A 22,143-nucleotide genomic window follows, 5' to 3' on the forward strand; every position below is an offset into this window, starting at 1 on the left:
AGCAATGATGACGGCACGTGTTTTCTTGCAGGTAACCATGGTTAACAGAGGAAGAACAATGATTTCAAGCACCACCCTCCTTTTAAAGCTTCCAGTCTGTTATTCTAACTCAATCAGCATGACAGAGTGATCTCCAGCCTTGTCCTCGTCAACACTCTCACCTGTGTTAACGAGAGAATCACTGACATGATGTCAGCTGATCCTTTTGTGGCAGGGCTGAAATGCAGTGGAAATGTTTTTGGGGGATTAAGTTCATTTTCATGGCAAAGAGGGACTTTGCAATTAATTGCAATTCATCTGATCACTCTTCATAACATTCTGAAGTATATGCAAATTGCCATCATAAAAACTGAGACAGCAGACTTTGTGAAAATTAATATTTGTGTCATTCTCAAAACTTTTGACCACGACTCTATGTTATAAGTCCAAAAATGAATGTAGATGCAGATTGCCCCTTTAAATTATTACTAATACCACATCGGTATTCATCAAAGGGCCAATTTTGCATTGTGGTTTGGTTTCCACCTATAAAAAGGCTAAAACAGAAAAAGACCGACATAATCCAAAGCAGGAAGTACTAGCCAAACCAACACACTACCGCCAGTGCCAATACTTGGGAGTGAAATGAAACGCTGCCTTTTTGTCTTTGGGAAAGTACTAAAAAGTGAGAGAAGTAGAGTTGAGTAGCCTGGTCCCAGATCTGTTCATGCTAACCAGCTGCTACGGTCATTGTCGCACCGAACGGCACAAACTGACGTGGGACCAGGTTAGGAGCTGAGGAGAGTGGAGTGTTTCTCCATGGTTCTGTCACATTGAGAAGCCACATGGTTGGCTGCAGCCCAGGCCTCCAGGCAGCTCTGGCCCAAGGAGGAGACATATTCCTGGGATGACCATGGGCTGTGTACTGGCTACAGACACCCAGACTTCCTTTCCCACTGTTTCCACACACACACACACACACATACACGCACGCACACCACACACACACAACCCCCAAGTCACACTACAAAACAACACCCACAGCTTTCCTTATGTAACAGCAGTGGGTTGTAGAGGAGGGAGGGCTAGAGGGAGGGAACATCATTGATGAACAGAAAGAGAAAAAGAGAGAAAGATTGAGATGAAGAGAGGGAGGGAGATGAAGTGATGTTAAGGGGCCTTAGAGCAAAGATTGGGCTCACAGTTGAGTACCTAAACAGTACAGAGCAAGAATGCAGTCTGGCTCTCAAAGTCAAATCCAGAAGGGTTTTTAAAAAGGAGACATTTTATTTTGTTCAGTGGACATGCCTCACATGTTGTACATATGAGAGTCTACTCTTCTGACATGCCTAATTGGAGCTATAGTCAGTCAGTCGGTCATTGTTTCTCAACACAAGGGTGGGAGTGGCATCATCATCCCATCCCAGTAAACACATCAGTAGTAATCCGTTACCGTAAGAAATATACAGTGTGTTACCGTCAATTCCAAATAAAAGTTTATTTGGAATTTACAGAAACATACTATACCTTATTATTTATTTATTTTACAGTAATTTACAGGTAACTAGCTGCCAGTAAGTTACCATTAAAACAACATATTATTTTTTTTACAGTGTAGTTACCTGCCGGTTGATTGATTCAAAGATCTTCCCTCACTGATTTTTCTCCTGTTGTTGTCTGAGTTTGGAGCGTCCATGGTTGTTTGTCAGTGTCAATGCCCAAAAGCTTAGCTTGCTACGGCCACAATAGATCACTACACACATCCACTCAACTCAGCTGGCAGTGGCTCAGTGTTTGCATTCCATAGGATAGGAGTCACACCGCATTTCAGTTACAACTTCACTGCGGTGCATAAAAATCTCCTCTCCAGACCGCAGGGCAGGGGCCATGTGTTTTGAATTACCCCTCGGTTTCTCATTTACAGCATCTCTCCCTCATTTCTCCCTCTCTCTCACCCTCTCCTCCTCCCCTCCTGTTTTTGTTCCCCCCTCTCCTTCACTCTTTCGCACTCTACTCTTCCTCCCCTTCTCTTCTCGCCCTCCTTCTCTCACACACACACCATCTCCCCCCCCCTCCTCCCCCTCCTTGTATTGCTCCCCACTCTCTCTCTCTCTTTCCCTCTGTCACTCTCACCCTATCCTTCCCTCCTCTCTCTCCCCCCCCCCCCCCCCTCTCTCTTTCACATCTCATGTTGTGATAGACCTGTTTAGCCACCATGAAAGCATTCCACTATGCCAGCATTTGAGGATATGGTTGCCCCTGACAACCAAGCTGTCAATAGTGCAGGGGATTTTCCATTAAAAAAAGGATAATGGGGTTATAGAATATATTATAGAATATACACTGAGTTTACAAAACATTAGGAACACCTGCTCTTTTCATGACATAGACTGACCAGGTGAATCCAGGTGAAAGCTATGATCCCTTATTGATGTCACTTATTAAATCCACTTCAATCAGTGTAGATGAAGGGGAGGAGACAGGTTAAAGAAGGATTTTTAAGCCTTGAGACAATTGAGACATGGATTGTGTATGTGTGCCATTCAGAGGGTGAATGGGCAAGACAAAATATTTAAGTGTCTTTGAACGGGGTATGGTAGTAGGTGCCAGGCGCACCAGTTTGAGTGTGTCAAGAACTGCAACGCTGCTGGGTTTTTCACGCTCAACAGTTTCCCCTGTGTATCAAGAATGGTCCACCATCCAAAGGACTTCCAGCCAACTTGACACAACTATGGGAAGCATTGGAGTCAGCATGGGCCAGCATCCCTGTGGAACGCTTTTGACACCTTCTAGAGTCCATGCCCCAACGAAATGAGGCTGTTCTGAGGGCAAAAGGGGGTGCAACTCAATATTAGGAAAGTGTTCCTAATGTTTTCTACACTCAGTGTATTATAGAATAGAATATAGTAGAATATAATTAAATAAAGTAGAATAGAATATAGTCGAATATAATAACTTTATATCAAACTACAGGTGCATAACAGACAAAGCCCCCCTTCATTTTATAGAATAACAGCCAATGCATAAAGTGATAAATAGAGAGACACTTTTAGTTGGAAGGAGTTCAGTATGGATACCCTACAACTTGAACCCAATGAGGGGTCATGCAAGGCAGTGCTACTGGATCGCTGCTCAGGCAGAATCCCCCATATAGACGTGAGCATGGTTGCAGTCCGCGGGCGCCAATTGAGTGTGACATTCACAACTGCCGCCCCCGCCCCCCTCTCTCTCTCTCTACTGGGAGAAAACACCCGTGCAGAGAAAGGATGGTATGAAATGAAACCGCGAGCCAATTATTATTTCAAAGGATATGTAATTTCGGCTTTTCTGATGTTCTTGTCTCAGACTGCAATACATAGGGAATCTGCGTACGGAATCTGGCGGACACTCATGCTTAAATTAGGAAATATTTATTTGGTAGCATTAATTAACCCGGTCATAATTACATATTAAATATTTGTTCAATAATAAATACATATTATAATTATTCAATACAGTGTTAGCAGTTAATGTAACTGAACTGGCGTGCACAATAAGAAATTATAGGTTTATAGATGCCGCACTCTGGAGGTGAACATTTCATGCTTATCCCAATCTCTCTCAGCAACAGGTAGAAATTTGACTGACGATCATATGCAGCACATGTAAGAGCATCACAATTTGGATAGCTAAAGCACAATGTTTCGTTCTCCGTCAATTGGTATTTATTTAGGCCTTCTTGTTTATTCCCAAAGCAAGAAACATCAATAAAACAATAAAATCGAATTTCTCAAGCAATTTTAAGAATTGTGAATAAAAATGTGGACTAGCAATGTGAAACGATGCTGTATACAGAATAGTATAGATATTCCATTTCGCTAAACCTGTTATAGAGGGAGTGCCTTGGTCCAAGCCTTGTCTAAGTATGTGTAATCAGCACTTATTCAACACTACAATTTAGTCGCTTGATGCTCAAGCCTCACTGACTGAGACACACTGGTGTACCAATGTGGAAGGAATAGGGTATGGTAATAATCTAAAAATCTTACGAAATACGGGAGGTTAAATGTATGTAATGTAATGCATTTATGACAGGGCGTCTTCGTCGCGTGAGAGAAGGAAGACACAAACAGAGCATGCTCCACGAGCCGCATGCGAGGCTTTTTTCGTCTGGAATTCTGCGGGTTTATAAATTATTCATAGAGCGAGCCTATTTTTAAGAGGAGTAATTGCACGCAGCTCGCACAGTCAGTCAGTGTGTTACTATCAGCTATGAGTGCGTGTGCTGTTTTCGCGTGAGCGCTTGAGTGTGCACCAATCTGCAGAGGAAAGGAGATTCCAGACGACAGAAACAGTGAGCGTGTGGAAACTTCGTGAAAGACAGTCCAATTTAATTGGCTTTAATTCGAATATATCGTCCAAGCCTGCCAGCCAGTACAGCCGTTGAACAAGGGAATCAACTGTTGCTGCAGCAGACCGTTTTTTAAACGGACATTAGGCTAGTAACAATTCATCAAGTCCGTGTTGCTGAATCTGGCCATGGGTTTGAGAATGGATTTTTAACCATCACCTGGACCTGGTTTATTTATTGTGCTGCGCGCTGGATGCATGTTGATCATGGTCTGTTCTGATACTGCATAGAGAATACATGCTCTTCCAGAATGATCCTACTCCACGCCTCTCCTGGCTTTTTGATATTGGTTTATCATATTTTTGTATCAGACAGTAGCAGTTGCTTGTAGGCAAGGAGACACATTTGGGCTATTTGAACAATTCCAAAAACAGTTGGAGGATTATAGTGGATTGTTTCTTTCTTTGTGACCTTGCCTCTCCGGCGTTATTCCAGGCGGATAGATGCTAATGATGGAGAATAACGGCATGGATACGCATCATGTTGGAATCAATCATGAATACGAGCTGGAGGGCCGGCCGCGATCATGCACCTGGCCGCTGCCGCCGTGTCCTGAGGATTTCCCTCGGGGAGTGGATGAAGTAAATCGAGGTCTGCCCCTGGCGTCTGTCAAACTGGAGCAGCTTCAGTACAACGTGCCGGCATGCGGCGGCGGAGCATCCGAGGGAAGAGGTGGCGCACCCGTGGAGCTCAAACATCCAGCCGGCGCACCGGTCCCTATAGCACCCGGCGCTCCTACATGCATGTCCGGGGCTGCCCTCGACGTGCCCGGCCAGCTGCGCAAAGCCAAGTCGTCCCGGAGGAACGCGTGGGGAAACCAGTCGTACGCGGACCTCATCACGCGTGCCATTGAGAGTGTCCCGGAGAAGAGACTCACTCTGTCGCAGGTTTACGATTGGATGGTGCGCTTTGTCCCTTATTTCAAGGATAAAGGTGACAGCAATAGTTCAGCTGGATGGAAGGTACAGTAACATTGCCTACTTGAAATTCATAATAATTAGCCTCTATATATATGGTGATTGTGTGTGTTGATAGGGGGTAGCCTATAGGCCTGTGCCACTGTCTTTCCATAAAATACATTTTAGACTTTGATCACTTAATTTGGGTTGTGTATCTTAACTACAGACGGTTGCTCAGTCTCCAGCCATAATAATTGATGGCTCTCAACTGATGGTTAAAGCAAATGACTTGTTTCTAACGATTTCTGGCTTTCGCATTTCCCCACATTCACCACTGCTACTCTCCACGATGCAGTCAGTCATGACCAAGTTTACATGCACACAATATTCCGGATAGTTGCTCATATCCCGCTTAAGGTCTTATTCGGGATAAGCTGTTTACATGCACCTTTGATATCCCGCTCACAAGTTTCCCTGTATCCAGTTCATATGGGTTAAATTGAATAGTAACTGAAATATAGACACTAACTGTAGGCCTTTAACCTCTCACATGTATAGTATCAACTCCTGCAGAATTATGCATTTCCTGTTGTAAAATTATTCAAGAAATTTACATTTTGTCTTGGGAACAGGAGTGGAGAAATATGATTTCTTTCTTTCAGCATCTCTTGAGAAAATGCAAATGCGCATGTAATGTGTTATCTTTGACACTGTTATGCAAGCAGACAGTATTTCACCCACATAAAATATGCACCCAGGATGAACTGAAGTCATATCAGAAACGTGTTTAATCTTTTTCTCAACTTTCATTTCCATAAAACCGGTCAAACTGATGACATTTGGACATTTTGCACAGGACCAATCTTTCCACTGTTTTGGAGTTATTGCGTTTTCTCCCCGGTCCCTAAACGAAACAGACAATTTTACCGGTGTTAACTAGATTACTTATGTATTCATTTTAAGATTACTTATGTATTCATTTTATCAATGTAAGACATTATTCTGGTGAGCACTACTTTGTTTAGTCTTCTGGGTCAACAAGTTATGACAGAAGAGAAGCTGCACGTAGGCCTATCTAACTAAAGTTGACAAACAAATGGCCTACCAAATGTCGGAAATTATAATATGGCCTACCAAATGTCGGAAATTATAATATGGTCTACCAACTGTCGGAAATTATAATATGGTCTACCAACTGTCGGAAATTCTAAGCAGAAAGTTGTCTAAATTAGGGGTGAATGTAGTCAGTAGGCTATACGGTCCAGTACAGAGTATCAGCAAAATAAATTATTCTGGAATTATGGTAATCGAACTGTGCAGGTAGCCTACTTTTTGAAGTGATTTGTTTGACAATTAGATGAAAACATCACACAACAACCATGGTATGCGAAACTGAGCCTGCGCAGACTACGAAAAACAACAGTAAACGGGATAAGATATTTACATGCCATAGGATCCCATCTAACACCCAGCATATCCCAGGCATCTTATCCGGGTTTCTCGTAACCGGGATACAAGGTTTTTCAGGTTATTGTAAACGGGATTTGATGTTTATATGCGTAAACTCAAAAACAGAATACTTGAGAATCCCGAGTAAAAACGGGATATTGGTGTGTATGTAAACGTGGTGTGTAGAAAGGGGCGGTGAGTTGGGACTGAAAGGGAGGCGGAGAGGGGTTACTGGGTTCATCCTATTTGAGTTTACAGCCTATAGGCTAAACAGAGCAGAGCAGAGCTAATCAGTACCAATATAAACGCCTTGTTTGTGCTATGGAGGAAAATACTGTCTGCGCGCTGTGCTATGACGCATCCATGTCATGATTGTATTATAAGGAGAATATCTGATTGTAGAAGTGACTGAGTGACGACATGTACGGTTCGAACTCAACCTTGTTTCATCTGGCGCTCGAGCCATATGTAGAGGAGAGTAATAACGGATCACGCGGTGCACAGACAGTCAGGAGTCTGTCGCGGTCAGTTCTGTTCCTTGGGTTCAGACCCGCAGCGTCACTCACGAGCCACGCCGCTTGGCTAGTCTGGGTTAACCCTAAACGAGCTAGAGCTACCCCGCCCCCTTCTATCCATTACGCGCGTTGTAAGATTACGCACGGGCTATGCAATTTGATGCTTTTTGTAACAGTTAGAAAAAAAGCACAATAACGGGAGATGATGACATGAAGTCACTCCATGAAAATAGAGATTATCCTTTAAATTCAAATTAATATGGGTTTAATCTAATAGACGAGAGTTTGTGTAATCTTCTTTAGTTTACCGCACATTTTGTGTGAGGATTATATTGGCACAGTTGTTGTGGAGGGGATTCTTTGTTCTATAGGGCCTATTTGTTCAAGTCATATAGGCCTAGTCCTACCTCTCCAAGCCCTACTCCCATCTAATGGTTGAAAGACAGATTTGAATATTTGCTCATATTTTCCAAAGGGTTTATCAAGAGGATCAATTCTACACAGATTACACTCACCCATTTTATCAGGGCCTTAGACCTTAGGTCATATAGTTTAGCTCTGGTTTTCTTTAGGGTTTGTTTTGAGTCATACACAGAGGTTACACTGTTTAATACACCCTTCATCTTCCTGTCACTTTGTTAAGGTTTTCTGGTAAACACTCACACACACACGTTTTCTTAAATGCCCCTTACCTGGCATCTCGGTCTCTCAAACAATATATGACAATCATAACATTCTGAGAAAGAAAGCGGTATTAAGAGAAATAATGAATCTCAATGAAATCAACATTTAATTTAGGTCTAGGTAAGTGCAGGGGATAGGAGTACTCCAATCTTTATGGTTAGGTTTAAAATGGGATTTAAGGGGCTTAGTTCTCCAGGCCCTGTGTGTGTGTGTGCTAACCAGGGATACCTAACTGTATGCCAGCTCAAATTCTGCCACAGGGCTTTGTGTGTAACGAGGGCTTTGATTGGCAGGTTTGGCAGCGATCTGATAGGCTGAGAGGGCGAAAACAACTTGATTCAATCATAATAACAGTGTTAAAAACAGGCACACATGCACGCACATGTTGGGTTGTAACAGTGGGCAATGGGTTTAATAAGATCTTAAGCACAGAACAACACACACTTGCACAGAAACATACACACACATACATGTGAATGGACACACTCACACACACACACACACACACACACACACACACACAACACACACACACACACACACACACACACACACACACACACACACACACACACACACACACACACACACACACACACACACACACACACACATTATCATCCACATCAGTAAATTGTTGATGAGATGAGTAGGATAAGATACGTAGTTGGATGGATGGATAAAGAGGAGGATGATCAGATCAGATACAGTGGCAGCTGCCGGTTATTAAAAGCAGTCTTTAATACCTGTTGTGAAATGGGTCATTCCACCAATTCTGTGCCTTTTGGGAAGTGTAGCTTGGTCCAAAAAAACGTTTGATTTCACCTAATTTTAACATTCTGTTATAAAGAGCACATGTTCACGTTTTCCCATCTAAAAAATACTATAGTAAGTGCCAAATAAAGTAACAGGGTTGACGATTTCATCTTAAATCAGCCATAAATCCTCTTGTGACAGAGGGAATGGAATCTTGTTGTCTGCAACAAGGAGTGGTAATTGAATGCCAGCTTGTCAAATAAAAAATAAAAGCTTTTCTAGCCTGTCTAGACATGTTATGCTCGACCCTCGTAGTTTTCCACCACAAAACACCAGAAAATGGCCAAAAGAGTAGAACTAGCTCACTTGCTTTAAACACTAGCATTTGACTATGAGATATTCAATGTTTCTTTTGAAAAAATATTTTAAAAGGAATAGTTTCAGTTGAGGTGAGGTGTTATATACCGTATACTGTACTGGCCTATGAGTGTGTACACTCTTAGAAGAAATGGTTCCAAAAGGATTCTTCAGCTGTCCCCATAGGAGAACCCTTTTTGGTTCCAGGTAGAACCTTTTTAGGTTTAATGTTGAACCCTCTGTGGAAAGGGTTATACATGGAACCCAAAGCAGTTCTATCTGGAACCAAAAAGGGTTCTTCAAAAGGTTCTCCTATGGGGACAGCCGAAGAACCCTTTTAGGTTCTAGATAGAAAAAACGGTGCTAAGAGTGTAGGAGGTTGAACCTGCTGGGTGGCTGTGTGTGGTGGTTTATCAGTCACACTCCTGTGAGGGGGGACCTGGTGGTGTACTGTATACTGTTTTGTTATGTACTTGACACTGGTTTCATACAGGAAGTGGGCCTGTGTGCGTGTGTGTATGTGTGTGTGCAAGCCAACAATTGTCTTAGGCAGGCTACACAGACACTGCCAGCCAGGCAAAAATCTAATGTTCTCATCTGAAGTGATGACTTAGTTACTTTTGACATGTTGAAAGCTTGAAAGGTACACAGAGCGGGCACGGGAGCAAATGGCTCAGCTCTGCTGTCATTCTAAGCAGGAGACAAAGAGAGAGAGAGAGAGAGAGAGAGGGAGAGAGAGGGGGAGAGAGAGCGAGAGGGAGAGAGGGAGACACACAGAGACATAGAGATGCAGAGAGACAAAATGGGAGAGAGAGAGAGACTGAGAGAAAAAGATGGAGAGAGAAACAGAGAGAGGGATCTTCATAGTGGGAGAGAAAGTGGTGGTGGCCCCAGTCCCAGTCCCCAGCTGCTGAACACATTGATCGCTAGCAGACTTAACGCCTGACTGTGATGCTCCAGCCCCTAGCAGAACAGAACAGAGTCGAGGAGAGGCAGAGTATTGGTGGTTAGCTAGCTAGGGAGATGGTGAAACCTACGGTGCAGGCTTAAGCCTGATTCACACTATAGGGCCTAACCGAGCCAAGCCCAAACAAGCTGTACTGGCCTGGTTACACATCCACCATAGTGGCTGGAACCATGTTGTAAAAAGGACAATGTGAAAAAGAAAATATCACAGCCAGCACATTACAGTGTTGATCTAATGGGTTAGGCAGGCCCTGTAGTGTGAATGAGGCATTAGAGAGGTTCCCTGTGCTGTGCCATCCAGGCTGGTTGGCGTGGGCTCAACAGAAAGCCCTCTGCATCGCTACTCCGTTATTGTGATTATCACAAAGACACAGCAAAAGGAGAGAGAGCTCTCGAGTTGGCGGGCTTGGCACAGAGTCCACGGCGGGGGATGGAGGGATGAATGGAGAAATAGATGGATGGATGGAGGAGAGGTGGGGGGTTGTTGTCTAAGAACGGGACTCTAGAGGTCTATTCTACAGTAAAGCACCATTTCATCAGTCTTTTGAATGGAGGGAAATAGATGGAGGGAAAAAGGAGGAGGGAAGAAAAGTGTTGGAAAGGGGGATGGTGTGTGCGTGTGCGTGTGCTTGTGCACGTGCGTGCATATGTGTGTGTGGGCGTGTGTGTCCTTGTGTGTGTGTGTTTATGTCCCTGTGTGTGTGTGCATGCTTGTGTGTGTGTGGATTGCCACTAGTTGTAGACAGTACAGTATTTCATTCAGATGATCCCTTTGTCCCCTCAGTTGATTAAGAGTTGAACTAAAAGCTTCAGGACAGTTGGAGTTGGATAGAGAAAGAAGAACAGTTGGGGGTTTAATCTGAACTCTCTGAGCCTTTAGAGATGGATTGATTGATTTCCAGAGACTTTTGATTGATTGAGAACTCAATATGTTCAATGTGTTGATAACATATGGCAAATAAACTTGAAAACTGAAATGTGAACTTGGTTGTGGAGAAGCAATGGAAAGCCTGCTTCATATGTGCCACTTTTATCCAAGGAGATCCCTGCTGGAATGGAACCCACGACTTTGGCATTACTAGCACCACGCCCTTACCAACTGAGCCAGAAGGCATCAGTCTGAAGGTTAGTTCAGGTCAACAGTTCTCTACAGCAGTGGTTCTCAACTGGTTTTGCCTCGGGACCCAAATTTAACCAGGTTGTCTCAGTCACAACCCAATATTTGCATCGCACATTTGTTTTGCCAAAATGCAATCTGTAAAACTATTTTTAATGCTATATTGATAGTAAATATGACAAGTTATATGACAAGGGTACAACATTCCCACGTTTTTCATTGTCAGTAATTACATTTTGCCCATATTCGTGATGAAGAATGGTAATAAGCTTACTGGTTTGAAACCACAAAATCAACCAATATATTGATACTGTGATTGAAGAAAAATAGTTCAGAGATACAATTGATTGAATAACTTTCTACCACTTTCTACCTGGTTTTAGTCGTTTAACTTCAGACTGAGAATCGCTGCTCTACAGTGAGTCCTCTGTATAGAAACTGTTTGTGCTCTCGATGATCTCAGCGATCTCACTCGACCCAGATAGAATAAGATGCTGGGCGCCACGAAGTGGATGTTGAGCAAGCCATGGAACGGAAATTCCTCTGTGAAAATCGACTCCACACACACACACACACACACACACACACACACACACAACACACACACACACACACACACACACACACACACACACACACACACACACACACACACACACACACACACACACACACACACACACACACACACACACACACACACACACACAAACACAAAGGCATGGTGTCTGTGTCGTTAAATGTGCTGGGTCCATGCAGCACACACACAGCCTGCCTCTACATGGGGCTCTCTCAGGGTACAGTTGTTTTTTAATCAGAAATTATTGCTTATGGGTACCTTCATGTGTGTGTAAAATATTACTATTATCCGTTTTTATATTCATATATTTTTTTGCAAAACACGCTATACACTAGGTGTACAAAACATTAGGAGCACCTTCCTAATATTGAGTTACACACCTTTTGCCCTCAGAACAGCCTAAATTCGTCGGGGCATGGACTCTACAAGGTGTCGAAAGTGTTCCACAGGGATGCTGGCCCATGTTGACTCCAATGCCTCCCACAGTTGTGTCAAGTTGGCTGGATGTCCTTTGGGTGGTGGACCATTCTTGATACACACGGGAAACTGTTGAGCGTGAAAAACCCAGCAGCGTTGTAGTTCTTGACACACTTAAACTGGTGCGCCTGGCACCTACTCCCATACCCCGTTCAAAGGCACTTAAATATTTTGTCTTGCCCATTCACCCTCTGAATGGCACACATACACAATCCATGTCTCAACTGTCTCAAGGCTTAAACATCCTTCTTTAACCTGTCTCCTCCCCTTCATCTACACTTATTGAAGTTAATTTAACAACTGACATCAATAAGGGATCATAGCTTTCACCTGGATTCACCTGGTCATGGAAAGAGCAGGTGTTCCTAATGTTTTGTATATCCATTGTTTAGCTCGAATGGAATGTTCGTATCCTGTATATTTGACTGTGATATGTGTTTGTCTCACCTAGCTAGCTTAAGATGAATGCACTAACTGTATGTCGCTCTGGATAAGAGCATCTGCTAAATGCCTAAAATGTAAAATGTTTATGTTTTACATACAGATCTCATATTACTGTATTATTTAATTGTATTTGTTATTTATTTTTAGATATTGATGTCACAAATGTATCATTTGTACAGTTGTTTAGTAAAAATGTAGTAATTTGTTACATTTGAATGTGTAAACCCTAGCAGTACTAGTTATTTCTCTGAGAGAGAGGCGGATATATAGCATTTTTGCCAAAAAAACAGGATTATTTGTCTCTCTGAAATGAAACCATCAAGTAATAGATTTAAACAAATACATGTCTGTCATTGAACAACCCCATGCCATGATTAAATTGTGAAAAAACACAACAATCTCATTCATAATTTCTTTAAACAATAAAAACTATTTTACCAACATTCAGTTGTTCCAGTGCGTTTGTTGTATGGCTGATTTTGGTTGGTGAGAATGCTAAGCCAGTCAAACCTGCATCATGGACAACTAGAAAACTCCTTCATTCTGTTACTGTTTAGGAAAGAGTCTGTTTTGCAAATTGTTTTGCACTGTGGTGTGTTTCAAAGGTGTTTCAGGACTTGTTTCTGTGTTTCTGTGAATGCATGTAAGTGTGTATTCCCATCTGCACATCAACAACTTCCTCCATACATCTCAATCTATCTGCTTTCTGCACTAATCTTAGTGTTAGCAGGTGAACAACCTATTCCCGGTGCAGTAGATGAGGTACCACTAGAAAGCCTGCGGGTATTAAAGCATATCGACTGCTTTAAAGCATATCGAGGCTGAGGCATGTGCTTATAGGTACTTACATTGTTAATCAGATCTTCATGAGGGCTTTCTCCCTTCGGAGTGCCTGGCTAACTAAGACTGATGAGAGGGAATCAGTAGAGGACAGCAGCACTGTGTGTGTCTGTGTGTGTGTCTGTGCGTGTGTGTGCGCGCTTGGATTTGTATGATTAATGCTGCTAGCTAGAGGGAGGTTGGAGGGCTCAGCTCTCCTGGATGTTGCAGCTGGACTGCCCAGAGGCATTCTCTCTAGCTACTACAGTACCTTCTGGCTACTATACCTCTGTCCTGGGGCCACCGTACCGTCCTAACCACTTAACTGACCAAGGAGCGGTTTGACCTCTGACCCTGTTCACATTAGGAGCTGTTTCTTCCTGCTCTCTAGCTGCTCTTTACCTGCTTCCTACCCAGTCACATTATTTAGAATATCTGTTGGGTTGTACATCTAGGTTGCCTCTAGTGTAAGCAGGGTCTCTGTAAGCAGATACTGTGGTCAAAATAGAGGAATCACAATGCAATTCATCCATTGCTTTGATGACTGTTGTTTGTTGACATATTTCATAGCAGATGACAAAATTGATTAATTTCACTTAGAAATACAATGTTGTGAGAGCAAAATAATGGTGGGATTGTCGAGAAGAAAAACGGACCTCATTAGCAGAACACTTAACTCTTTTATGCCATTATCAGTCACTCATCATGCTAATTATTCTCAATGAAGTATCCTCATGTTCAAGTGATGTTCTGCATCAGTCAGGATACTCTCTGTTGTTGTCAGAGTCTACTGTTCATACTCTCATTGACTCATTCCAGGGTTTTAATGCCACTTTGATTAGCGGTGATGGGAGAAAAAAACTCAATGATTTTAATTGTTTAAATAAATTATGTGCTTGTGGTAAATAGAGAGAAATGAGTTTGACCCCAGTCGATGTCACCATGATTACATTTGTTGAATGTATTTGACAAAAAAAGCCAATACTGCAGCCAATACTACAGCCAAGTACATGCAGTACATACTTTAAAATGTAGTACGATGCTAACATGATGACAGGTGAGGACAGGACATAGCTCTCCACTAAGCTTAGCCTGAGCTACTGTATGTAGTTGGTACATCAGACTCACTGCAGATCAGAATGAAAGACCCATGTTAGCACGTTGGTATACATATTTGTTGTGACGAAGACTGGCAAATATCTAATAATACCTACAGTGCCTTGCAAAAGTATTCATCCCCCTTGGTGTTTTTCCTATTTTGTTGCATTACAACCTGTAATTTAAATGGATTTTTATTTGGATTTCATGTAATGGACATACACAAAATTGTCCAAATTGGTGAAGTGAAATGAAAAAAATAACTTGTTTCAAAAAAGTCTAAAAAATAAATAACGGAAAGGTGGTGCGTGCATATGTATTCACCCCCTTTGCTGTGAAGCCCCTAAATAAGATCTGGTGCAACCAATTACCTCCAGAAGTCACATAATTAGTTAAATAAAGTCCACCTGTGTGCAATCTAAGTGTCACATGATCTGTCACATGATCTCAGTATATATATACCTGTTCTGAAAGGCCCCAGAGTCTGCAACACCACTAAGCAAGGGGCACCACCAAGCAAGCGGCACCATGAAGACCAAGGAGCTCTCCAAACAGGTCAGGGACAAAGTTGTAGCTCAGTTGGTAGAGCATGGTGTTTCCAACGCCAGGGTTGTGGGTTCGATTCCCACGGGGGGCCAGTATGAAAATGTATGCAATCACTAAAACTGTAAGTCGCTCTGGATAAGAGCGTCTGCTAAATGACTAAAATCTAAATCTAAAATCTAAGTACAGATCAGGGTTGGGTTATAAAAAAAGATCAGAAACTTTGAACATCCCATGGAGCACCATTAAATCCATTATTAAAAAATTGAAAGAATATGGCACCACAACAAACCTGCCAAGAGAGGGCCGCCCACCAAAACTCACGGACCAGGCAAGGAGGGCATTAATCAGAGAGGCAACAAAGAGACCAAAGATAACCCTGAAGGAGCTGCAAAGCTCTACAGCGGAGATTGGAGTATCTGTCCATAGGACCACTTTAAGCCATACACTCCACAGAGCTGGGCTTTACGGAAGAGTGGCCAGAAAAAAGCCATTGCTTAAAGAAAAAAATAAGCAAACACAATTGGTGTTCGCCAAAAGGCATGTGGGAGACTCCCCAAACATATGGAAGAAGGTACTCTGGTCAGATGAGACTAAAATTGACCTTTTTGGCCATCAAGGAAAACGCTATGTCTGGCGCAAACCCAACACCTCTCATCACCCCGAGAACACCATCCCCACAGTGAAGCATGGTGGTGGCAGCATCATGCTGTGGGAATGTTTTTCATCGGCAGGGACTGGGAAACTGGTCAGAATTGAAGGAATGATGGATGGCGCTAAATACAGGGAAATTCTTGAGGGAAACCTGTTTCAATCTTCCAGAGATTTGAGACTGGGACAGAGGTTAACCTTCCAGCAGGACAAGGACCCTAAGCATACTGCTAAAGCAACACTTGAGTGGTTTAAGGGGAAACATTTAAATGTCTTGGAATGGCCTAGTCAAAGCCCAGACCTCAATCCAATTGAGAATCTGTGGTATGACTTAAAGATTGCTGTACACCAGCGGAACCCATCCAACTTGAAGGAGCTGGAGTAGTTTTGCCTTGAAGAAAGGGCAAAAATCCCAGTGGCTAGATGTGCCAAGCTTATAGAGACATACCCCAAGAGACTTGCAGCTGTAATTGCTGCTAAAGGTGGCTCTACAAAGTATTGACTTTGGGGGGGGTAAATAATTATGCACGCTCAAGTTTTCTTTTTCGTTTGTTTCACAAGGAAAAATATTTTGCATCTTCAAAAGGGTAGGCATGTTGTGTAAATCAAATGATACAAACCCCCAAAAAATCAATTTTAATTCCAGGTTGTAAGGCAACAAAATAGGAAAAATGCCAAGGGGGGTGAATACTTTCGCAAGACACTGTAGTCACGACTCACCAACCCTATTAAAAGAAACCAACATACAGATGGCTATTACACTATTAAATAGACTATGTATAATATTAAGTACAGTATTTAACATATGAATATTCATTATTTTAATTTTGGATGATTGTTGAATCCACCACAAATTAATGCAAATTAAGTAATTCAAGGCACTATCTCTCATTTATCATTTAATAGTTTTCGGTTCGGCTGAACATATTAACATGAATAACAATTCATTCATTCATTAATATCAATATTAATATATTAAGAGACTCTATGTAGAGTTTTGAATGAGTGTGTTCTTTGTGAGGCTGGAAAGGCATGGGGCACAAGGCAGACAGAGGTTATGAGTGCAAGACAGCAACTCAAATTGGATTTTTGTGTCAGTTTGAGTAAAATAGGTCAGGATTCAGAGCTCTTATCATTCTGCCCATGTAATGGCTGACGGCCGGGGAAAGACGACTGATAGCCTTGAATGAACCCAGCCTCTCTGTCTTTCTCCCCCTCTCTCTCTCTATCTCTTTTGCTCCCACTCTCTCACACTCAATCTTTCCCCCTCTCTTCCCTCTCTCACACTCTCTCTCCTCTATCTGTCTTTCTCCCTCTGTCTCTCTCACTCGCTCTTTCCCTCTCTCTTTCTCTCTCTCTCACTCTCTTTCTGGACTGCCCCTTCTCACTCTACTTCTGTAGCCGGAAGGCTCTGAAAAAAAGTTAGAATGTCAGTTTCCCAGTTCCCTCACTAAATTGCTCATTAATACAAAGTGGAAATATGGTTACATAAACCTGAATGTCTGGGAAACAAGCCCATAAAGATGCATTCTAATCTACATATCTCCTCTATCTCCCTCCACTCATCTCTCTTCTCTGTTTCTCTTATTTGTCCATCTTCCTCTCCTTCTCTCCCGCTCCTTCTCTCCTCTCCACCTCTCCTCCAATGTGATAGACTGTTACTAACCCACCTTAAGTCTGACTTCATTTAATCCTTGATACTGTTAGCCATATACTCAGTCTATGATGACGGCCGTGGTGGTCGATCTGTGGATTTAATGGACGCATTCATCTCTCTCTCTAATGGTGTTGTTGAGTGGAAGGTGGCCACCATAAGACGACACACTAAAAGATGAGTTACATCGACAAAGGGATGGAATGAGAGAATGGCAAAGTAAAGGAGGGAGCTAGGACGCTGAGGAGGAGGAGGAGGAGGAGGAGGAGGAGGAGAGTAACATTAAAAGAGGAGGAGGAGAAAGAGGAAGATTCTAGTATGATGGTGGCATGATTTGAAAAAGGAATTAAAAGCATTTTTCATATATGTTTTGTTAAGTTGTTAAGAGGAGTATAGAGTATATAGTGAGATGGAGGACAGAACCATAGAGTATATAGTGAGATGGAGTACAGAACCATGTAGTGAGTTACACAACAGGTGGGTCTAATCCTGAATGCTGATTGGTTTAAACCGCATTCCAGCTGGTATCTATTCCACAACTTACCACCGGCCCAATCTATGACATTCAAATGCGTATTTACTCTGTTCAATCTGACTGCGCAATCCACTGTCTCATCAGCCCAGCCAAGCAATTTATAAACTTGATCTCCACTATAAAAAGCATCAAGACATTATCTCACATTTCTTTTAGACTAACATTTAGTTTTCAACAGCAGAGATTTGTATAAACCTTGCTGTCTGTCTCTCTGACATTTGCAACATTGTTTCAATATTCAAATTCGATCTCCAGCTGTCCCATAGTAATGAACGTGTCGGGAGTCGGGACGAGGATCTACCCCCAAGCCATAAGACTCCTGAACAGCTAATCATGGCTACCCGGACTATTTGCACTGCCCCCCCACCCCCACCCCCACCCCATCTTTTTACGCTGCTGCTACTCTGTTAATTATTTATGCATAGTCACTTTAACTCTACCCACATGTACATATTACCTCAACTACCTCAACTAGCCGGTGCCCCCGCACATGGACTCTGCACCGGTACCCCCCTGTATATATAGCCTCCCTACTGTTATTTTATTTAACTTCTGCTCTTTTTTCTCAACACTTTTTTTGTTGTTGTTTTATTTTACTTTTTTATTAAAAAATAAATGCATTGTTGGTTAAGGGCTGTAAGTAAGCATTTCACTGTAATGTCTACACCTGTTGTATTCGGCGCATGTGGCCAATACAATTTGATTCGATTTGATTTGACAGGCAGGCAGGCAGGCAGTTTCTTAGCCAGTCGATATCATGAATCAGCTGGCATCATTTTTATGGATATACAGTGAGGGAAAAAAGTATTTGATCCCCTGCTGATTTTGTACGTTTGCCCACTGACAAAGAAATGATCCGTTTATAATTTTAATGGTAGGTTTATTTGAACAGTGAGAGACAGAATTACAACAAAAAAATCCAGAAAAACGCATGTCAAAAATGTTATAAATTAATTTGCATTTAATGAGGGAAATAAGTATTTGACCCCCTCTCAATCAGAAAGATTTCTGGCTCCCAGGTGTCTTTTACACAGGTAACGAGCTGAGATTAGGAGCACACTATTAAAGGGAATGCTCCTAATCTCAGCTTGTTACCTGTATAAAAGACACCTGTCCACAGAAGCAATCAATCAATCAGATTCCAAACTCTCCACCATGGCCAAGACCAAAGAGCTCTCCAAGGATGTCAGGGATAAGATTGTTGACCTACACAAGGCTGGAATGGGCTACAAGACCATCGCCAAGCAGCTTGGTGAGAAGGTGACAACAGTTGGTGCAATTATTCGCAAATGGAAGAAACACAAAATAACTGTCAATCTCCCTCGGCCTGGGGCTCCATGCAAGATCTCACCTAGTGTAGTTGCAATGATCATGAGAACGGTGAGGAATCAGCCCAGAACTACACGGGAGGATCTTGTCAATGATCTCAAGGCAGCTGGGACCATAGTCACCAAGAAAACAATTGGTAACACACTACGCTGTGAAGTACTGAAATCCTGCAGCGCCCGCAAGGTCCCCCTGCTCAAGAAAGCACATATACAGGCCCGTCTGAAGTTTGCCAATGAACATCTGAAAGATTCAGAGGAGAACTGGGTGAAAGTGTTGTGATCAGATGAGACCAAAATCAAGCTCTTTGGCATCAACTCAACTCGCCGTGTTTGGAGGAGGAGGAATGCTGCCTATGACCCCAAGTACACCATCCCCACCGTTAAAAATGGAGGTGGAAACATTATGCTTTGGGGGTGTTTTTCTGCTAAGGGGACAGGACAACTTCACCGCATCAAAGGGACGATGGACGGGGCCATGTACCGTCAAATCTTGGGTGAGAACCTCCTTCCCTCAGCCAGGGCATTGCAAATGGGTCGTGGATGGGTATTCCAGCATGACAATGACCCAAAACACACGGCCAAGGCAACAAAGGAGTGGTTCAAGAAGAAGCACATTAAGGTCCTGGAGTGTCCTAGCCAGTCTCCAGACCTTAATCCCATAGAAAATCTGTGGAGGGAGCTGAAGGTTCGAGTTGCCAAATGTCAGGCTTGAAACCTTTATGACTTGGAGAAGATCTGCAAAGAGGAGTGGGACAAAATCCCTCGTGAGATGTGTGGAAACCTGGTGGACAACTACAAGAAACTTCTGACCTCTGTGATTGCCAACAAGGGTTTTGCCACCAAGTACTAAGTCATGTTTTGCAGAGGGGTCAAATACTTATTTCCCTCGTTAAAATGCAAATCAATTTATAATATTTTTGACATGCATTTTTCTGGATTTTTTTGTTGTTATTCTGTCTCTCACTGTTCAAATAAACCTACCATTAAAATTATAGACTGATCATGTCTTTGTCAGTGGGCAAACGTACAAAATCAGCAGGGGATCAAATACTTTTTTCCCTCACTGTATACAAAGAAATGTCAGTTGAAAAAAGGTACAATGAAACGAAGTGCAGCTAGTTTGCAGTCTTTCCAGCTTCAGTTTGAAGTGAATGTGTTAGGTGTGTTGTTGGCTAGCTCCTTTCTGAACAACAGTGTCCTGACGAGTGAGCACATTTTCTATGCCAAGCGAAATCGCACCTCATTAGCTCATTGTTATGGATGTATCCAAATAAATGTCACTAGAAAGCAACTTAAACAAATGCAAATGAAGCTACTTTGCTGTTATTCTGGCTGCACTTTTTGATGTGACTGTAAGTTAGTCGTAGTTGGCTAGCAAGCAAGGGATAAGAACGTTGCCAGCCAGTATGGCAATGGAACATTTAGAACGAATGACTGATACATACAGTTGAAGTCGGAAGTTTACATACACTTAGGTTGGAGTCATTAAAACTTGTTTTTCAACCACTCCACAAATGTCTTGTTAACAAACTATAGTTTTGGCAAGTCGGTTAGGACATCTACTTTGTGCATGACACAAGTCATTTTTCCAACAATTGTTTACAGACAGATTATTTCACTTATAATTCACTGTATCACAATTCCAGTGGGTCAGAAGTTTACATACACTAAGTTGACTGTGCCTTTAAACAGCTTGGAAAATTCCAGAAAATTATGTCATGGCTTTAGAAGCTTCTGATAGGCTAATTGACATCATTTGAGTCAATTGGAGGTGTACCTGTGGATGTATTTCAAGGCCTACCTTCATACTCAGTGCCTCTTTGCTTGACATCATGGGAAAATCAAAAGAAATCAGCCAAGAACTCAGAAATAAATTGTAGACCTCCACAAGTCTGGTTCATCCTTGGGAGCAATTTCCAACCGCCTAAAGGTACCACATTCTTCTGTACAAACAACAGTACGCAAGTATAAACACCATGGGACCACGCAGCCGTCATAACGCTCAGGAAGGAGACACGTTCTGTCTCCTAGAGATGAACGTACTTTGGTGCGAAAAGTGCAAATCAATCCCAGAACAACAGCAAAGGACCTTGTGAAGATGCTGGAGGAAACAGGTACAAAAGTATCTATATCCACAGTAAAACAAGTCCTATATCGACATAACCTGAAAGGCCGCTCAGCAAGGAAGAAGCCATTGTTCCCAAACCGCCATAAAAAAAGCCAGATTACGGTTTGCAACTGCACATGGGGACAAAGATCGTACTTTTTGGAGAAATGTCCTCTGGTCTGATGAAACAAAAATAGAACTGTTTGGCCATAATGACCATCGTTATGTTTGGAGGAAAAAGGGGTACGCTCGCAAGCCGAAGAACACCATCCCAACCATGAAGCATGCATCATGCTGTGGGGGTGCTTTGCTGCAGGAGGGACTGGAGCACTTCACAAAATAGATGGAATCATGAGGAAGGAAAATGATGTGGATATATTGAAGCAACATCTCAAGACATCAGTCAGGAAGTTAAAGCTTGGTCGCAAATGGGTCTTCCAAATGGACAATGACCCCAAGCATACTACCAAAGTTGTGGCAAAATGGCTTAAGGACAACAAAGTCAAGGTATTGGAGTGGCCATCACAAAGCCCTGACCTCAATCCTATAGAAAATGTGTGGGCAGAACTGAAAAAGCGTGTGCGAGCAAGGAGGCCTACAAACCTGACTCAGTTATACCAGCTCTGTCAGGAGAAATGGGCCAAAATTCACCCAATTTATTGACCCAAGTTAAACAATTTAAAGGCAATGCTACCAAATACTAATTGAGTGTATGTAAACTTCTGACCCACTGGTAATGTGATGAAAGAAATAAAAGCTGAAAGAAATAATTCTCTCTACTATTATTCTGACATT

General features: G+C 42.5%; 1 protein-coding gene across 1 annotated transcript in view; it reads left to right on the top strand.

The window, feature by feature from the left end:
• Positions 1-4,812: 4,812 nt before the first annotated feature.
• foxo6b (forkhead box O6 b) overlaps positions 4,813-22,143 on the top strand; it is a gene marked incomplete at both ends in the record, with an annotated part of 54,087 nt that continues 36,756 nt past the window's right edge. Inside the window, one exon of the mRNA XM_084165384.1 lies at positions 4,813-5,331. Coding sequence (XP_084021510.1) covers positions 4,813-5,331 — 519 coding nt within the window. The remainder of the gene's footprint in view (positions 5,332-22,143) is intronic.

Source organism: Coregonus lavaretus (assembly GCF_964263955.1).
Source record: "Coregonus lavaretus genome assembly, chromosome: 7".
In the NCBI taxonomy this organism is placed as follows: domain Eukaryota; kingdom Metazoa; phylum Chordata; class Actinopteri; order Salmoniformes; family Salmonidae; genus Coregonus; species Coregonus lavaretus.